This window comes from Nerophis ophidion, linkage group LG09, assembly GCF_033978795.1.
Source record: "Nerophis ophidion isolate RoL-2023_Sa linkage group LG09, RoL_Noph_v1.0, whole genome shotgun sequence".
Taxonomy (NCBI): Eukaryota; Metazoa; Chordata; class Actinopteri; order Syngnathiformes; family Syngnathidae; genus Nerophis; species Nerophis ophidion.
Window position 1 is genome coordinate 6,653,130 of NC_084619.1, and position 19,928 is coordinate 6,673,057.

At 42.9% G+C, this 19,928-nt stretch overlaps 2 protein-coding genes across 2 annotated transcripts in view; one reads left to right on the forward strand and one right to left on the reverse strand.

Moving 5' to 3' along the window:
- LOC133558959 (prominin-1-A-like) overlaps window positions 1–8,399 on the forward strand; it is a 95,720-nt gene extending 87,321 nt beyond the window's left edge. The window contains exon 24 of the mRNA XM_061910169.1: window positions 8,162–8,399. Within this exon, the coding sequence (XP_061766153.1) occupies window positions 8,162–8,276 (115 nt within the window). The 3' untranslated portion in view covers window positions 8,277–8,399. The remainder of the gene's footprint in view (window positions 1–8,161) is intronic.
- The window catches only part of LOC133558961 (BLOC-2 complex member HPS6), a 39,990-nt gene extending 20,325 nt beyond the window's left edge, over window positions 1–19,665 (reverse strand). The window contains 2 exon segments of the mRNA XM_061910171.1: window positions 16,858–18,073; window positions 18,075–19,665. Of these exon segments, the coding sequence (XP_061766155.1) occupies window positions 16,865–18,073; window positions 18,075–19,394 (2,529 nt within the window). The 5' untranslated portion in view covers window positions 19,395–19,665 and the 3' untranslated portion in view covers window positions 16,858–16,864.
- Between the last annotated feature and the right edge of the window lie 263 nt (window positions 19,666–19,928).

Below are 19,928 nucleotides of genomic sequence, written 5' to 3' on the forward strand. Positions count from 1 at the left end.
GGACATGTAACCAAAATATAAACATTGCTGTATGTATACTTTTGACCCAGCAGATTTGCTCACATTTTCAGTAGACCCATAATAAATTCATAAAGTAACCAAACTTCATGAATGTTTTTTGTGGTCGACAAGTATGTGCTCCAATCACTCGTCATCACAAAGAAATAAGAGTTGTATACATTATTAGAAACTGAAGATACTGTAACCATGACATTATGTTCTTTACAAGTGTATGTAAACTTTTGACCACGACTATACACATGTGTTTGTATATATATATATATATATATATATATATATATATATACACATATATATATATAGTAACGTCTGAAAGTACTGAGACCAGATGAGACAGCAATGATGTTGAAGAGAAAGACTTCATCCCTGTCCTTAAACACTGCGACAAATAGAGATCCTTCATCCCTGTTTCAAAACACTTCACACGAGATGCTGAGGACGAGGTAAGAGACCCTTCATTCTCATCCTACAACATTTAGACAAGAAGATGATGTCGATGACGAGGTAAAGAACCCTACGGGGACGTCCACAGAGCAGGTAGCACCATTTCAGAGATTGCATTTTCCGTCAGCACTTAACAATGCACAGTCCCAATACTGTGGCTAAAAAAATAATTCCAGTAAATGATTGTTTGAAAATGTTATTAGTAGATTGCACAGTACAGTACATATTCTGTACAATTGACCACTAAATGGTAACACTCAAATTTTTCAACTATTTTAAGTTGGGGGCCACGTTAATCAATTCATGGCATTGGATTCTGTTGTGTGTGCTGTTGATTTATTGTGAATAATATTGTTCGATTAATTAAATCAGGGATGCCCATTACGTCGATCGCGAGCTACCAGTCGACCGCGGGGGGTGTGTCAGTCGATCTCCAGCCAGGCTTTTAAAAAAAATAGACCTAAAAATGAGTGATCATCAATCTTCACCAAGACGTCACTTAAATGACATTCACGGTACCGGAGGGTCTTGTGAGATGACGCTGGCTGCTGCAAGATCATTATTATGAAAATATGACCGAGAGGAAGGCGAGAAACACTTTTTATTTCAACAGACTCTCGCGCCGTACCTTCCGTCAAAACTCTAAAGGCCGACTGCACATTTCCTATCTTCACAATAAAAGCCCTGCTTCATGCTGCCTGCGCTAACTAAATACAGAGTCTCTGAAAACTGGCGTGCACAAGCGATCCCTCAGAAAGCAGGCGTGCACATCACTTGTGCACGCCAGCTTTCTGAGACTCTTATTTTGTTAGCACAGGCAGCATGAAGCAGGGCTTTTATTGTGAAGATAGGAAATGTGCAGTCGGCCTTTAGAGTTTTGACGGAAGGGACGGTGCGAAAGTGTTGAAATAATAAGTGTTTCTCGCCTTCCTCTCTGTCATTTTTTCATAATAATGAACTGGCAGCAGCCAGCGTCATCTCACAAGACCCTCGGGTGCCGTGAATGTCAATCAAGCAAGCTACGGAATTTGCCGCCAATGTTTTTCTTGTAAAGTGTATGGAAGCTGGATGAATTAGATGCCAAAAACCAACCACTTTCATGTGGTATTGTACAGAAAGGACAACTTTTTTTCTCCTCCATTTGAAAATGTGGGCGTTATCATCATTACTGTCTGATTCCAATCAATGCAAGTCATCAGAATCAGGTAATACACCAACTTATATTCTTGTCTTTGTGAAAGAAAGACATCTATATGTGTTACACATGCTTGTATTATCATTAAACACATTTAACTTGTTTACAAAAATGTCTCTTTCATAAATAAATAAATATAAATGATATATATAAATGAGGTAGATCCCCTCGAGTTGGTCAATTGAAAAGTAGCTCGCCTGCAGAAAAAGTGTGGGCACCCCTGAATTAGCAACATTTAATCTTGTTTCATGTCGCTGACAAATCAAAGCACAATCAATTAAAAGGATGCAATTATTATTCTCGGTGTGACTTGCAGAAACGATGAATGTATTTTTTTGTGTGTTTGTGATGTTCTACTTTATACATTCTGTCATCAAAATGTTTTTGAATGCTGATAATGTTAGTAAATTGATTATACTTGTATAGCGCTTTACCTTTAAGGTAATAATACTTTTTTTTTTAACCTTTAGGACTATTTGCTCTTTGATTATATGTACAAAAAAAAGAAAATGATAAATAGCATACTGTCTGATGTGTAGCGTTTAATTCAACATACGATCAATTATTGCTTAAATCCTGCATTTTTACTCTATCAATGAATATTGGATATATGTATATTATATACAGAGTTCTTTAAAAAAGTCATAAATCCAACAAGTTGAATTTAAGTGCTGAAAATGTCTAAAATTCTTATCAAAACTCATAAAATGTTTTAAAATAAAATGTTGAAAAGTCTTACAAATCTTTGTTACTTTCATTTAAAACATGCATGAACTTCAGTCTTGCTTTTAAATGTTTCGATTTTTAAGGATGCTCTAAAGCAGTGGTTCTCAAATGGGGGTACTTGAAGGTATGCCAAGGGGTACGTGATATTTTTTTTTTAATATTCTAAAAATAGCAACAATTCAAAAATCCTTTATAAATATATTTATTGAATAATACTTCAACAAAATATGAATGTAAGTTTCACTGTGAAAAGAAATGCAACAATGCAATATTCAGTGTTGACAGCTAGATTTTTTTGTGGACATGTTCCATAAATATTGATGTAAAAGATTACTTTTTTTGTGAAGAAATGTTTAGAATTAAGTTGATGAATCCAGATGGATCTCTATTACAATCCCCAAAGAGGGCACTTTAAGTTGATGATTACTTCTATGTGTAGAAATCTTTATTTATAATTGAATCACTTGTTTATTTTTCAACAAGTTTTTAGTTATTTTTCCAAATAGTTCAAGAAAGACCACTACAAATGAGCAATATTTTGCACGGTTATACAATTTGTTAAATCATAAACTGATGACATAGTGCTGTATTTTACTTCTTTATCTCTTTTTTTCAACCAAAAATGCTTTGCTCTGATTAGGGGGTACTTGAATTAAAAAAATGTTCACAGGGGGTACATCACTAAAGAAACTAAAAAACAGAAATAGTAGGCTACCTTAAATTTGACTTGTTGAAACCTGTGTAAACCCTGTATATAAGAATGTCCAAACATAGTTCAAAAAGATATATTAAAAAATTTTTTAATACAAGAATAAGGGGTTTATACGTTATTTTTATTAAGGTTAGTATTGGTGTGGTCACATAGCATTTGTATCCATCCATCCATTTTACTACCGCTTGTCCCGTTCGAGGTCGCAGAGGGTCGCTGGAGCCTATCTCAGCTGCATTCGGGCGGAAGGCGGTTTACACCCTGGACAAGTCAGGGCCAACACAGATAGACAGACAACATATATCATTAAATATACTTTTTGTTATTTTTACTTTGTTTACTTGTCCAAAAGTAAACTACCACTTCTACATTTAAATTACGACGTAATCTGGGGCAGTTTTTGTTTCATGCACTTGTTTTTGGTCAACAATAATGTAACTATTGAATGGAGATAAGTCAAACACTTGTGTCAGGCGGAAAAGAGAGTGACGATTTTTTTGTGACAGAAATTATTTAAAAATACTTGCTTTATTGTCGTTAAACTGGTGGAGTAATATATATTTTTGAGCAGTTTTTGTAACATTATGGGTGTAGAATACATTATATCGGTTAAAGAAGAGATCAGGTTATAGTTACTTGCCCTTTTTTTTAAATTTTTTTTAACTCTAGGCACCACCTCTGACTGTTAGATATAATTGTTAGTAAGTTTTGTACAAACAAATGACATGCATTTTGGTAAAAAAAACTTTTAAAAAATTCCTGTATGATATTTGATCAATAAAATTGCATCTGTGTAAAAATATTAGGCTCTTTTAGAAAAAATTCTGTAAGTTTACTGTGATTAATCACATTTCAAAAGTGTGAATATTCTGATTTAAAAAGTTAGTTTCACAGCAAACGTACAAAATTGTCATTGACTTCATTGACATCTAATCTTTTTAATCTACATTGTCACACATTCTCTATTATTCCTCCCTGTTAAAAAGGTAACATTTACATCCATATATTATATAAGCCCGCTTTTAATCATATTTATTTTTACATTGGTTTGATATTTAAAGACAATATAACATACATTCATAAACGTGGATGCGTATGCAAAAGTGCAATATATTTATCCGTACAGAAATCCATTTATTTCTATTGGCACATTATTTCTCTTTTATCCTGCACTAAAATGAGCTAATGCAACGACATTTCATTCTTATCCGTACTGTAAAGTTCAAATTTGAATGACAATAAAAGGAAGTCTTAGTCTTGATATTTATTTTTATTGTTTTTATTCAGTCATTGGTGGAGCTAAGGATATTTGAATATTGTTTTTGACTTTTGACATTCTTGTGCAGCACTTTGGAAACATTTTGTTGTTTAAATGTGCTATACATATAAAGTCAATCAATCAATCAATCAATCAATCAATGTTTACTTATATAGCCCTAAATCACTAGTGTCTCAAAGGGCTGCACAAACCACCACAACATCCTCGGTAGGCCCACATAAGGGCAAGGAAAACTCACACCCAGTGGGACGTCGGTGACAATGATGACTATGAGAACCTTGGAGAGGAGGAAAGCAATGGATGTCGAGCGGGTCTAAAATGATACTGTGAAAGTTCAATCCATAATGGATCCAACAGTCGCGAGAGTCCAGTCCAAAGCGGATCCAACACAGCAGCGAGAGTCCCGTTCACAGCGGAGCCAGCAGGAAACCATCCCAAGCGGAGGCGGATCAGCAGCGCAGAGATGTCCCCAGCCGATACACAGGCAAGCAGTACATGGCCACCGGATCGGACCGGACCCCTCCACAAGGGAGAGTGGGACATAGAAGAAAAAGAAAAGAAACAGCAGATCAACTGGTCTAAAAAGGGAGTCTATTTAAAGGCTAGAGTATACAAATGAGTTTTAAGGTGAGACTTAAATGCTTCTACTGAGGTGGTATCTCGAACTGTTACCGGGAGGGCATTCCAGAGTACTGGAGCCCGAACGGAAAACGCTCTATAGCCCGCAGACTTTTTTTGGGTTTTGGGAATCACAAACAAGCCGGAGTCCTTTGAACGCAGATTTCTTGCCGGGACATATGGTACAATACAATCGGCAAGATAGGCTGGAGCTAGACCGTGTAGTATTTTATACGTAAGTAGTAAAACCTTAAAGTCACATCTTAAGTGCACAGGAAGCCAGTGCAGGTGAGCCAGTACAGGTGTAATGTGATCAAACTTTCTTGTTCTTGTCAAAAGTCTAGCAGCCGCATTTTGTACCAACTGTAATCTTTTAATGCTAGACATGGGGAGACCCGAAAATAATACGTTACAGTAATCGAGGCGAGACGTAACAAACGCATGGATAATGATCTCAGCGTCTTTAGTGGACAGAATGGAGCGAATTTTAGCGATATTACGGAGATGAAAGAAGGCCGTTTTAGTAACGCTTTTAATGTGTGCCTCAAAGGAGAGAGTTGGGTCGAAGATAATACCCAGATTCTTTACCGTGTCGCCTTGTTTAATTGTTTGGTTGTCAAATGTTAGAGTTGTATTATTAAATAGAGTTCGGTGTCTAGCAGGACCGATAATCAGCATTTCCGATTACATTCTTATATTTTTAGAGAGGCTAGAGCAGGGGTCTCTTACGTTACCTTAATATGAAAGTTTAATGTTAGTGTGGCCTGCAAGTTTTATATGAATGGCGCTTAACAGCGTTGTGTTATTTGGGTCCAAAATGGCTCTTTCAACGTTCTGGGTTGCCTACCCCTGCGTTAGTGGAAAAGCGGCAAACGAGTGAAAGCGATAGAGACGTTGCCATGGAGACGAGAGTTTTCTTACGTGCCTGGCTGCAGTCACACCGCGACACCTGTCCGTCAGTAATAACAGTTCCCGATAACCTGGACCAATTCGAACCGTTATTTGTTTTTTTTTTATTGTTTAATTTGCATTGCCTCACACGATGAACACTACTATATGATGTCGGATAACACTCAGGGAGCTGTCACTTTTTTGCGCTCGCTATCCAGGTACTTTCCCGACCGCCGTGTTGCTATAGGGAAATAACATTATTCTCCGTGCGTGGGCCAAATACAAATATATTCCACAACCCCAAACATGTCTTTTTCAAAGCCTGCAGTGAAGAGAAAGGTTAGTGATGAGCAAAGACAATTCCAGGAAAAGTGGGAGATGCAATAATTCTTTGTTGAGCACAGGGGGTACCCCGACGTGTCTTATTTGCACAGAGAAAGTTGCGGTGCACGAGGGATACAATTTTAAATGTCATTATACAACTAGACATGCTGAGGAGTATGCAACATTTTTTTTTACGAAATAATTTCTCGCGGCCCGGCCTCACCCAGACTCTGCATCCAGTGGCCCCCAGGTAAAGTGAGTTTGAGACCCTTAAGTTAATAAGCAGGGGTGTCCAAAGTGCGGCCCTACGATTAAGAATTTTTTTTAAACGTAAAAAGTGATATTAAGGAGCAAACAGGTGAAATGTGACAATAAAATGTTGCAATGTTTACTCTAATAACACAAAGCTGCCATGCAGGTTGTTTCTTTCTTTAAAAAATAATAATGAATCAAAATCAATGTCTAATTGAGGAATACCTGGAATACTGAAAGATTACATTCAATTATTGCAAAGAATCATAAAAACTTGGTTGGGTCATGTTTGACCCACGTTATGCATCAGAGGGTTAAACAATAATAATGAATCAAAATCAATGTCATTATGAATTATTGACCTATTCAAGGGTCCAATTACGTCACGTGAAATTTTCCACTTTGAGATATTTTTGGGGGAAAATGTTGCATATTTTGTGTTTGCCATATAAAAATCTCAGCTGTTTTTTTTTTTTAAAAAGGGCCTAAACAAAAATACAACGTTGAAACAAACAAAAAACATAATTGACGGGTAGATCTGAAGTTGATCTCGAAATTATTGTGTTAAAAGTAAACAGTAAAAAAAAAATGTATAATTTATTTTTTAACACTTTTTTGGATCCCCAATCATTTCAGTGTGATTTGTTTTTAAGTGACATTGCACAAAAAATAATAATTAATTAAAATCAATGGTGTTTTGAGTTATTGACCTTTTCAATGCTCCAATTATTATATAATCTCAAATATTCCTGAAACGCTCGGACTGGGCTTCACGGTGGCAGAGGGGTTAGTGCGTCTGCCTCACAATACGAAGTTCCTGCAGTCCTGGGTTCAAATCCAGGCTCGGGATCTTTCTGTGTGGAGTTTGCATGTTCTCCCCGTGAATGCGTGGGTTCCCTCCGGGTACTCCGGCTTCCTCCCACCTCCAAAGACATGCACCTGGGGATAGGTTGATTGGCAACACTAAATTGGCCCTAGTGTGTGAATGTTGTCTGTCTATCTGTGTTGGCCCTGCGATGAGGTGGCGACTTGTCCAGGGTGCACCCAGCCTTCCGCCCGATTGTAGCTGAGATAGGCGCCATCGCCCCCCGCGACCCCGAAAGGGAATAAGCGGTAGAAAATGGATGGATGGATATTCCACTTAAAAAAATCATTAGGTGAAAATATTGCATATTTTGTGATTTTTCCATGAAAAACTGTTTTTTTTTGTGGCAAAGAGAGCAAACAACTTAATTCTTTAAAATCATTATATTAACAAATAGACCTAATGTGGATCTAGAGATTTAAAACTTGAATATCCATCCATCCATTTTCTACCGCTTATTCCCTTTCGGGGTCGCGGGGGGTGCTGGCGCCTATCTCAGCTACAATCGGGCGGAAGGCGGGGTACACCCTGGACAAGTCGCCACCTCATCGCAGGGCCAACACAGATAGACAGACAACATTCACACTCACATTCACACACTAGGACCAATTTAGTGTTGCCAATCAACCTATCCCCAGGTGCATGTTTTTGAAAACTTGAATAATAATAAAAAAATAAGACTGAATAACGACACACTTTTTATATTTTTTTGACCAAAACCCTTTGGGGTCCCCGAGATCAAGCCTGAGTGGAGGCCGAAATGTGTATTTTTTCTACATATATTGTTGTTGTGGGACACGTGCATTCTGCGTCTCCCTCCGCTGCGGGTCCAACCAGAGGACCCGCTGACAGCGCACCCCACACACGTCCCCGCGCTCATCAAGCGGACCGCACCCCTCTCCTCCGCAGCCGGCCGCAGTCCACACCTGTGACTGATGACGTGAAGCCGTAAAAGGGACCAGTGGACCAAGGATCGGGCGGGAACTTCATTCTCAAATGGTGTACCGTAAGCCTGATGTTCGCTGATCGTTGTCGTGTTTTCCTCCGTGGTTTTCTGACGTCCGTGTTGCTCTCCCGCAGAGTCTTCCCTTCAAGGTCTGTTGTTTCCCCGTGTTTTGGACTGCCTTCCTCGATTCCTGACCTTCGCCTGAACACGGATGTTGCCTTTTCTCTCCTGCCCTGAATGATCATCTGCCGGCCTCTCAGACTGCCTTGTTCCTTGGCTCTCTACAACACTTGGTAACACACACTTCAGTTAATATACTTCATGTAGTCTTACACCATACACACTCTTGGGTTTTTTGACACACACATCATCCATCCATCTTCTTACGCTTATCCGAGGTCGGGTCGCGGGGGCAACAGCCTAAGCAGGGAAACCCAGACTTCCCTCTCCCCAGCCACTTCGTCTAGCTCTTCCCGGGGGATCCCGAGGCGTTCCCAGGCCAGCCGGGAGACATAGTCTTCCCAACGTGTCCTGGGTCTTCCCCGTGGCCTCCTACCGGTTGGACGTGCCCTAAACACCTCCCTAGGGAGGCGTTCGGGTGGCATCCTGACCAGATGCCCGAACCACCTCATCTGGCTCCTCTCGATGTGGAGGAGCAGCGGCTTTACTTTGAGTTCCTCCCGGATGGCAGAGCTTCTCACCCTATCTCTAAGGGAGAGACCCAAACTCATTTCGGCCGCTTGTACCCGTGATCTTATCCTTTCGGTCAAGACCCAAAGCTCATGACCATAGGTGAGGATGGGAACGTAGATCGACCGGTAAATTGAGAGCTTTGCCTTCCGGCTCAGCTCCTTCTTCACCACAACGGATCGGTACAACGTCCGCATTACTGAAGACGCCGCACCGATCCGCCTGTCGATCTCACGATCCACTCTTCCCTCACTCGTGAACAAGACTCCTAGGTACTTGAACTCCTCCACTTGGGGCAGGGTCTCCTCCCCAACCCGGAGATGGCACATTCTCTAGTTTATTAATATTGTTTATTGTTATTATTATTAGTATTATATATATATACAGGGGGGCAAAAAAGTATTTAGTCAGCCACCGATTGTGCAAGTTCTCCCACTTAAAATGATGACAGAGGTCTGTAATTTTCATCATAGGTACACTTCAATTGTGAGAGACAGAATGTGGAAATAAAAATCCAGGAATTCACATTGTAGGAATTTTCAAGTAATTTATTTGTAAATGATGGTGGAAAATAAGTATTTGGTCAACCATTCAAAGCTCTCACTGATGGAAGGAGGTTTTGGCTCAAAATCTCACGATACATGGCCCCATTCATTCTTTCCTTAACACGGATCAATCGTCCTGTCCCCTCAGCAGAAAAACAGCCCCAAAGCATGATGTTTCCACCCCCATGCTTCACAGTAGGTATGGTGTTCTTGGGATGCAACTCAGTATTTTTCTTCCTCCAAACACGACGAGTTGAGTTTATACCAAAATGGATACATGGATGATACAGCAGAGGATTGGGAGAATGTCATGTGGTCAGATGAAACCAAAATAGAACTTTTTGGTATAAACTCAACTCGTCCTGTTTGGAAGAAGAAGAATACTGAGTTGCATCCCAAGAACACCATACCTACTGTGAAGCATGGGGGTGGAAACATCATGCTTTGGGGCTGTTTTTCTGCTAAGAGGACAGGACGATTGATCCGTGTTAAGGAAAGAATGAATGGTTTGAGCCAAAACCTCCTTCCATCTGTGAGAGCTTTGGTTGACCAAATACTTATTTTCCACCATAATTTACAATTACTTTAAAATTCCTACAATGTGAATTCCTGGATTTTTTTTTTCACATTCTGTCTCTCACAGTTGAAGTGTACCTATGATGAAAATTACAGACCTCTGTCATCATTTTAAGTGGGAGAACTTGCACAATCGGTGGCTGACTAAATATTTTTTTGCCCCACTGTATTAAATCTGGGGCTTCACGGTGGCAGAGGGGTTAGTGCGTCTGCCTCACAATACGAAGGTCCTGCAGTCCTGGGTTCAAATCCAGGCTCGGGATCTTTCTGTGTGGAGTTTGCATGTTCTCCCCGTGAATGCGTGGGTTCCCTCCGGGTACTCCGGCTTCCTCCCACTTCCAAAGACATGCACCTGGGGATAGGTTGATTGGCAACACTAAATTGGCCCTAGTGTGTGAATGTTGTCTATCTGTGTTGGCCCTGCGATGAGGTGGCGACTTGTCCAGGGTGTACCCCGCCTTCCGCCCGATTGTAGCTGAGATAGGCGCCAGCGTCCCCTGCGACCCCAAAAGGGAATAAGCGGTGGGAAATGGATGGATGGATGTATTAAATCTCTGTACACTACTGGCACCTGGTGTCCGTTTGCCGTCACCTCCATTTAGTAAACATAACAATTGTATTAAAGATTACAGTTGGTACAAAATGCGGCTGCTAGACTTTTGACAAGAACAAGAAAGTTTGATCACATTACACCTGTACTGGCTCACCTGCACTGGCTTCCTGTGTACTTAAGATGTGACTTTAAGGTTTTACTACTTACGTATAAAATACTACACGGTCTAGCTCCATCCTATCTTGCCGATTGTATTGTACCATATGTCCCGGCAAGAAATCTGCGTTCAAAGGACTCCGGCTTATTAGTGATTCCTAGAGCCCAAAAAAAGTCTGCGGGCTATAGAGCGTTTTCCGTTCGGGCTCCAGTACTCTGGAATGCCCTCCCGGTAAAAGTTTGAGATGCCACCTCAGTAGAAGCATTTAAGTCTCACCTTAAAACTCATTTGTATACTCTAGCCTTTAAATAGACTCCCTTTTTAGACCAGTTGATCTGCCGTTTCTTTTCTTTTTCTTCTATGTCCCACTCTCCCTTGTGGAGGGGGTCCGGTCCGATCCGGTGGCAATGTACTGCTCGCCTGTGTGTCAGCTGGGGACATCTCCGCGCTGCTGATCCGCCTCCGCTTGTGATGGTTTCCTGCTGGCTCCGCTGTGAACAGGACTCTCGCTGCTGTGTTGGATCCGCTTTGGACTGGACTCTCGCGACTGTGTTGGATCCATTATGGATTGAACTTTCACAGTATCATGTTAGACCCGCTCGACATCCATTGCTTTCCTCCTCTCCAAGGTTCTCATAGTCATCATTGTCACCGACGTCCCACTGGGTGTGAGTTTTCCTTGCCCTTATGGGGGCCTACCGAGGATGTCGTGGTGGATTGTGCAGCCCTTTGAGACACTAGTGATTTAGGGCTATATAAGTAAACATTGATTGATTGATATTGTTTTTTTAATATAAAAAATATCAAAATGGCCCCCACTTGCTTGGATTTTTCAGTGTGCGGCCCTCAGTGGATAAAGTTTGGACACCCCTGGGTTAGAGTTTGTAAAGTGCAGTAAGCGCTATAAACCAATGTAAACGGAAGCAAAACCATTATTGTGCAGTGGCGCTGGAGTGTAATTTGCAAAGAGGTGCCAAAGTATTGGCAGTACAGCGGCCCCCTTGGATTACCCCGTGCACACTTCCACATTTGGACCGCTGCTGCGATCCTCACATCCTCCTGTGGAACTTTCCCCTGGACCGTGACTCACTGTACGGCAACAATAACAACTCGCTGTACGGCGACAATAACAAACCCGTTGAAGCTTCATCACACTTTAATCGCACAGACATCCACTCATAAATACTGCTGTCTTCATGGCAAACGTTACAGTGTGGAACATTTGGCGTTCCAACATTCAAATCTGATTAAAAGTGTCTTTCTTTGCGCGCTAAGGCACAATTTCATCCGCTTGGTGCCAGAAAGGTGACGATGAGGTCAGTTAGATGGAGGCCATTAAAAGAGCAATCCCATTGTCAGGCTGCAATAAACATGAAGTCGGAGGGAACAAGACTGAGGTGATAACAAAAGTGAAAGTATCGTTGAATAGACAGCGAGGAGAGGACGTGAGAGTAGGAAACGAGTATTAAAGGCCTACTGAAAGCCACTACTAGCGACCACGCAGTGTGATAGTTTATATATCAATGATGAAATATTAACATTGCAACACATGCCAATACGGCCGCTTTAGTTTACTAAATTGCAATTTTAAATTTCCCGCGGAGTTTCTTGTTGAAAACGTCGCGGACTGTAGAGGACATATTAATTAGCGCAGCACCACTCGCGGCTAAAAGTCGTCTCTTTTCCTCGCGCAATTACACAGTATTCTGGACATCTGTGTTGCTGAATCTTTTGCAATGTGTTCAATTAATAATGGAGAAGTCAAAGCAGAAAGATGGAGGTGGGAAGCTTTAGCCTTTAGCCACACGGTGTTTCCTTGTTTAAAATTCCCAAAGGTGAAGCTTTACTATGGATCAGAGCGGTCAAGCGAACATGGATCCCGACCATTTGTCAACCAGCAGGTTTCGGCGAGAAAATTGTGGTAAAAAGTCGCCTCTTATCGGAGATCTGCGGCGCTTCTGTCCTGTTGCAGCTTCGTGACTTCTCTCAGAGACTGGCGTCAACACATCCGTGGACACACCCCTCCGACTATCAGGTACTATTTAACTCACTAAAACACCAGCAACACAATAGAAAGATAAGGGATTTCCCAGAATTATCCTAGTAAATGTGTCTAAAAACATCTGAATTACTCCCAATGCAATCGCCTATTTTTTTTTTTACTTTTTTTTTTTTTGTAGTCCTTCGCTATCAATATCCTAAGCCACAAATCTTTCATCCTCGCTCAAATTAATGGGGAAATTGTCGTTTTCTCGGTCCGAATAGCTCTTGCTGTTGGAGGCTCACATTATAAACAATGTGAGGAGCCCTCACACCGGTGATGTCATCGTCTGCTACTTCCGGTACAGGCGGCATAGCTCGGTTGGTAGTGTGGCCGTGCCAGCAACTTTAGGGTTGCAGGTTCGATTCCCGCTTGTGCCATCCTAGTCACTGCCGTTGTGTCCTTGGGCAAGACACTTTACCCACCTGCTCCCAGTGCCACCCACACTGGTTTAAATGTAACTCAGATATTGGGTGTCACTAGAAAGGCGCTATATAAATATAATTCACTTCACAATTAGCGACCAAAAATTGCGAACTTTATCGTGGATGTTCTCTACTAAATCCTTTCAGCAAAAATATGGCAATATTGCGAAAGGATCAAGTATGACACATAGAATGGACCTGCTATCCCCGTTTAAATAAAAAAAATCTCATTTCAGTAGGCCTTTAGCGCTAACACTTGACAATAGTCAACAATAAAAGATTGTTAAACCGTGATTGATAAACTCGTGGACCGTTAATACTGCTTATTTCACCGTGAAGCAAAGGTAGCCGTTAGCATTTTGAGCTAGCGGCGCTAACCTCTAGCTAGCAGCTAACGCCTAGAGTGCCGCTAACCCTTAGCTATCAGTCAATGCCGGTGCTAACATGAATACAAGTTGTCACATAAACCAAAACACGCAGTTTTAACATTAAAAAAATGCATTTGGGGGTTAAATCACCAAAAATGATTCCCGGGCGCGGCACTGCTGCTGCTCACTGCTCCCCTAACCTCCCAGGGGGTGAACAAGGGGATGGGTCAAATGCAGAGGACAAATTTCACTACACTTAGTGTGTTTGTGACAATCATTGGTACTTGGAATTTTGCCTATTGTTTACAATCCTAATGAGAGGCAAGAACACATGTTTTTTTTGTTGCATTCTGATATGTCATAAATGGGTAGTTTTAGCTGCCTAGCAATGCTGCTACTGGGAGCAATACATTCTGGTAATGACCAGAATAAGGTAAATATTGTACATATGACATAGTGTTGTTGTTACTTCATTTTATATAGACTTGCAGTGTGTATATAAAACATTGATGCAGGGTTTTGAAGTTGCTTAGGTGGGCTTTGAAGGCACCATAGGGGACTCCCAGTAGCTGCATCTTGCACGCCTTTTTTAAATCTTTAGAATGAAAAAAAAACCTAACAAAAAAACGTGGTCTTGTCTTACGAGGGATTGTGAATGATAGGCAACATTCCAAAAAAAAAGTACAGAACTAACATATTCAAATATTATAGCTCTTAAAAAACAGAAGAAATATATAATGTTTCGTTTGCCAAGGAAAATATATTGTGTCTATTTAATGATTCATGTCAATTTCTTTTTTTAAAATATACCTTGGTTAAAAGATTTCAGGGTGTTCAGAAGTGCTTTTTGAGCACATTAAACAGTAATGCGCTCCTTTTGGTCGTAAGTACCACGATATGAGCTTAACACCGGAATTTCGCCCAAATTGAATTTAAAGTTTACTCGGCAAGTCTGGTCAGGAATGTCTTGTGAGGACATGTTGCTGGGAAACACGAGGGCAGGATTGGACGGGAGCATGCAGCCCAAAAAGGGACAGAAGTGTCATCTGTCAGTCATTGCAGAAGCAAACGCCGTCTACATAAACACACGTTCCAGTGTAAAACTATGACTAAATGAAATGAGTTTGGCCCTTAAAAAAATACCAAAACTTGTGCTATTATAAAAATAAAAAAAATACAGTACAGGCCAAACCTTCTCATTTCAATGTGTTTTCTTTATTTTCATGACTATTTACATTATAGATTGTCACTGAAGGCATCAAAACTATGAATGAACACATGTGGAGTTATGTACTTAACAATATATTCTAGTTTCTTCAAAATAGCCGCCCTTTGCTCTGATTACCGTTTTGCACAATCTTGGCATTCTCTCGATGAGCTTCAAGCACACCTGTGTAGTGAAAACCATTTCAGGTGACTACCTCTTCAAGCTCATCGAGAGAATGCCAAGTGTGTGCAAAACAGTAATCAGAGCAAAGGGTGGCTATTTTGAAGAAACTACAATATAAAACATGTTTTCAGTTATTTCACCTTTTTTTTGTTAAGTACATAACTCCACATGTTTGGGACGGTGTGGCGCAGTGGGAGAGTGGCCGTGCGCAACCCGAGGGTCACTGGTTCAAATCCCACCTAGTACCAACCTCGTTACGTCCGTTGTGTCCTGAGCAAGACACTTCACCCTTGCTCCTGATGGGTGCTGGTAGGCGCCTTGCATGGCAGCTCCCTCCATCAGTGTGTGAATGGGTAAATGTGGAAGTAGTGTCAAAGCGCTTTGAGTACCTTGAAGGTAGAAAAGCGCTATACAAGTACAACACATTTATTTATTTATTTACATGTTCATACATAGTTGTGATGCCTTCAGTGACAATCTACAATGTAACGTGAGTTGTGTGGTCCTCTGTGTTTTTTATACGATTTCTATTTTACTGTTTTAATTGATTTTACCCTTTAAAATAGTTTTTAATCATATTTGTTTTTATATTGGTTTTATATTTATTTCTTTTTTGTTTTATTCAGTCATTGGTGGAGCATAATATATATAATTTTTTAAATATTGTTTTTAACATGGCTGTGCAGCACTTTGGAAACATTGTTGTTTAAATGTGCTATATAAATAAAGTGGATTGGATTGAAATAGTCATGAAAATAAAGAAAACACATTGAATGAGGAGAATGTGTGTCCAAACTTTTGTCCTGCACTGCATGTCAATGTTTTCAAGCAACAGGCGGTGCTCTAATGTAAAGGCATAATAATCCATTACTTTATCAATATTCAGAATTAACGACTCCTGTTTGCAACATGTTAGTATAAAAAATTATTGTTTTATCATATTAGTTTAAATATATGTAGAGCACGGGCCAAAACTTTGGACACACCTTCTCATTCAACGGGTTTTCTTTATTTTCATGACTATTTTCATTGTAGATTGTCACTGAAGGCATCACAACTATGAATGAACACATGTGGAGTTATGTACTTAACAAAAAAAAGGTGAAATAACTCAAAACATGTTTTATGTTGTAGTTTTTTCAAAACAGCCACCCTTTGCCCTGATTACTTTTTCGCACACTCTTGGCATCCTCTCGATGAGCTTCGAGAGGTAGTCACTTGACCTAGTTTTTTACATCACAGGTGTGCTAGAAGCTCCTCGAGAGAATGCCAAGAGTGTGCAAAGCAGTAATCAGAGCAAAGGGGTGGCTATTTTGAAGAAACTACAACATAAAACCTGTTTTCAGTTATTTTCATTCAGTTGTTTTTTTTGTTAAGTACATAACTCCACTTGTGTTCATTCACAGTTGTGATGCCTTCAGTGACAATCTACAATGTAAATAGTCATGAAAATAAAGAAAAACACATTAAATGAGGAAAAAGTGAGTCCAAACTTTTGGCCTGGACTGTGTATGTTTTGTTTAATTATTAGTATTATAAATGATGATTTGCTAATTTGATTACTAACTATAATTACAGGAATTTACTTGAATTTTCATCCCAGGCTGTGGCAATATATTGTAGGGTGGTTTTAGGGGCATCAATTCAATAAATATGTAAGTTATTTATATTTTTAACACTAAGGGTAAGCTACTGTTCAATAAATACTGTATGGAACACATCAAGCTAATGAAAGGTATAAATAAGGCAGGTTATTATTTACAGGGTCAAATTAGAGGCAATATTTACACTGCTAATATTGTCAGTAGTTGTTTACAAGGTCCAGTAGTCATGTGACATTACCATCAAGTCAGCAGGTGGAGGAACCATCAGGGGAGCCTGTTCCGGAATATTCCGTGGGCAAGCGGGGCGGGGCCGGGGGCGGGAAGGAGGGCGACTGGAGGATGTCGGCGTAACGCTGGCTCGGTTTGGTTTCCCTCTGCAGAACTTTCCTCAGCAAGGGTTTGAGGAGCCCGATGGTCAGGTGACCACTCTGGGGGTCGGCGAAGGGAGCAGGGGAGGGGCTGGACGTGAGGGACATGGGGAGGGGATGGGGGGCGCTGGGCGGAGGGAGGTTTTTCAGCACCAGGTTCAGAATGGTGGTGACGGTGAGGTCCTCGGGGCAGAGGGCCCACAGCAGGTCCAGGTAAGGGTCCAGGTCTCGGTGCTGGGCCACCTCACACAGCAGCGTGGTGAAGATCTCTTTATTGAGCAGTGGGCTCTGCTTGCAGAACTTCTGAGCCATTTGGGTGACCCGCTCCCACTGCTGCCGCCCGATCAGGATCCTCAGCGCCTGCAGGATGGCGTTGGGCCGCCCGCTGGCCATCAGCAATTCCACCTCCAGGTCCTGGGGCTGGTCTCTCTCCTTCCGCGCAGAGGACAGGACGGCCAGGGCGCGCTTGTAGAGCGGCACGTTGTTCTCGCTCCAGGAGGAGGCGGCCAGGCTCAGGCCCAGCCCGGCCGAGCCCTGCTGCTGCTGGCCCAGCTCCAGGAACCTGGGCAGCCAGGCGGGCTGGAAGCGTAAAACTGAATGGCAGAGAAGCTCAAAGACGGGCAGGGTGGCGCTGGTGGATTTGGACGTGCAGTTTGCGTTGTGGTCCGCTTTGGCCGGGCTGTACCTGTGTTTGGAGCTGCCGTTCGCCACCGCCAACGAGGCCGGCACGCTCGGGGGCGGACTGAGGACGCTTTTCCACACATCTGGAGGGGCGCGGCTGGACAGGGAGGCCTCCCCGTTGCAGTGCAGCTGGAGAGCAGCTTGGGCCGCCCTCCACGCCTGGCAGGGGAAAAGGTTAAAGATGGAGTTGAGGTAGAGCAGCTCGTCGTGATCCAGCTCAGAAGTGGACAGCAGCCGGCTCACTTCCTTCTCCACCAAACTCTCGCAAAGAGCCTCCACCTCGTCCTCAGTGCCTCTGACCAAACTCCCCTTCAGCTCCTCCACGGCGACCAGGGCCTTCAGCTCAGGCTCCAGGGAGACTTGCAGCTTGTCTTGTCCCGCCGCGCAATCCCCCATTTTGCGACGCTCCCGTCACTTTCTGCTTGGGTCCCGAGCTGAGGAAGTCCCTGAGGATGGAGGCTAAAGACATGGGAGCTTGGAACTTGCCTCCTTTCTTCAGCGCGTCCACAGTCAGCCGGGTGCGACTCAAGCTCCTCTGCTGGTAGTACTTGCAGGCCTCCTCGAACACGGCCTCCACCAGGAGAGCGCCGGGGCGGATGTTCTCCGCCGCGGACTTCACTTTTAGGTCCTGTCGTGACACTTTATAAAGTCCACTTTTTGAGAACAAGTGAGGCGGTCCGTCAGCCTGATTAGCAAACAAAACCCCCTCACTTTTTAGTGTTATGGTTTCCAGCTCCCTCCCAGACTCCAAGTCTAGAAGATGCAGGTTTTGACCCGCTAGAATCAGCAACGTGTCCTCGAATGTGCAGATGCTGGTCCGCGTCCGGTCGTTCGCCGCCAGCTTGTGTACGCGTCGCAGCGTCCCGTCCTTCTGCAGGAGACACACCCAGCCCGTGTCCAGGAGCATCAGCAGACCTCCACAAGCCGCAGGGGAGACGTCACAGATCTCGGGCGCGTCGAGCGCCGACAGATACCCTAAACAGTCTGCGATCAGCTTGCGGAAATCGCACTCCGTGGCGGAGTCCTTTTTGACGGGGGTGGCTCTGCACGTGGCGCCGATCCGGAAGGAGTCCCGTCGAGGGCACCAGGACAGGAAGAATTTTCCCAGAGAGGCGGGAAGGAGGTGCACGTATTCCCCTGAGGTCATCACGGTGAACTTCGGGTTGTTGTGGAGGGAGATCCTCACCCCTCCTAGGATGACAGACCCCTTTTGCAGCTGGTAGTCCCGCCTGCAGACACAATGCCTCAACCTGGCGGAGGCGAGCCCGGGGGAACTCTCCGAGGGCGGCCGCTCCTCACACCAGACGATGAGGTCCGAGCAGGCGCACACCGACACCACTTTGGCCCGGGGACTGTTGCACAAGTCGGATGTCTGCAGGAGACTCCAGCCTCCTTCGCCCTCATGGAACTTCCAAAACTCCGCTTTTCCATTCTCATAAACCACAGCGGCCGACACAAAGTCCAATTTGTCATTATTGTCCAAATATAAAACATCAACAATAGGCACAAGTCTTGTCGGACTCAAAGCCAACCTCCTCTGGTTCTGGACCAGCTGAGGTCTGTCATACTTGTCCAGAGTCACAAGACTAACCTTCGGCTCGCGGAGGATGACGTGAACGTGACGTCCATCGGGGCTCAGGCGGACGTCATCGGCGGCGTTCAAAGTCTGACTTTGGTTGTTAGAATCCACAAAATCCGGCAGCTGCTGCAACACAAAGCGAGACATGACGGCGGTGGAAAGTGGCTGCTAGCCAGTTAGCTTGGAAGGCTAACCCCTCATGTCATGTGAGCGCTTTCACTCGCTTGTAGGAAAAGTGACAAAAAAAAAAAAAAAAAAAAGGTCCCACATTGTTCGCCTACCGGCAAAAGGAATATCCTCCTCCGTTGTGGACTGAAAGGAGACGAAGAGTCAGTTTTTTACGAGCGAAGGCAGCGAAGCTATGTTGGGATAGCTGACATCACGGGACCCTTCACTTCCGGATACAGAAGCTGATTTGCATAATGGGCGGGGTTTATGATAAGACTGAAACGCCACTTTCTCTATTATTTATCTTTCAAACAACAATTTAACAATACGGTTGACAAGTGTTGTATTTGTCATGATGTAGAGCAGGGGTCACCAACACGGTGCCCGCGGGCACCAGGTAGCCCGTAAGGCCCGCTGGCCTGTTCTAAAAATAGCTCAAATAGCAGCACTTACCAGTGAGCTGCCTCTATTTTTTAAATTGTATTTATTTACTAACAAGCTGGTCTCACTTGG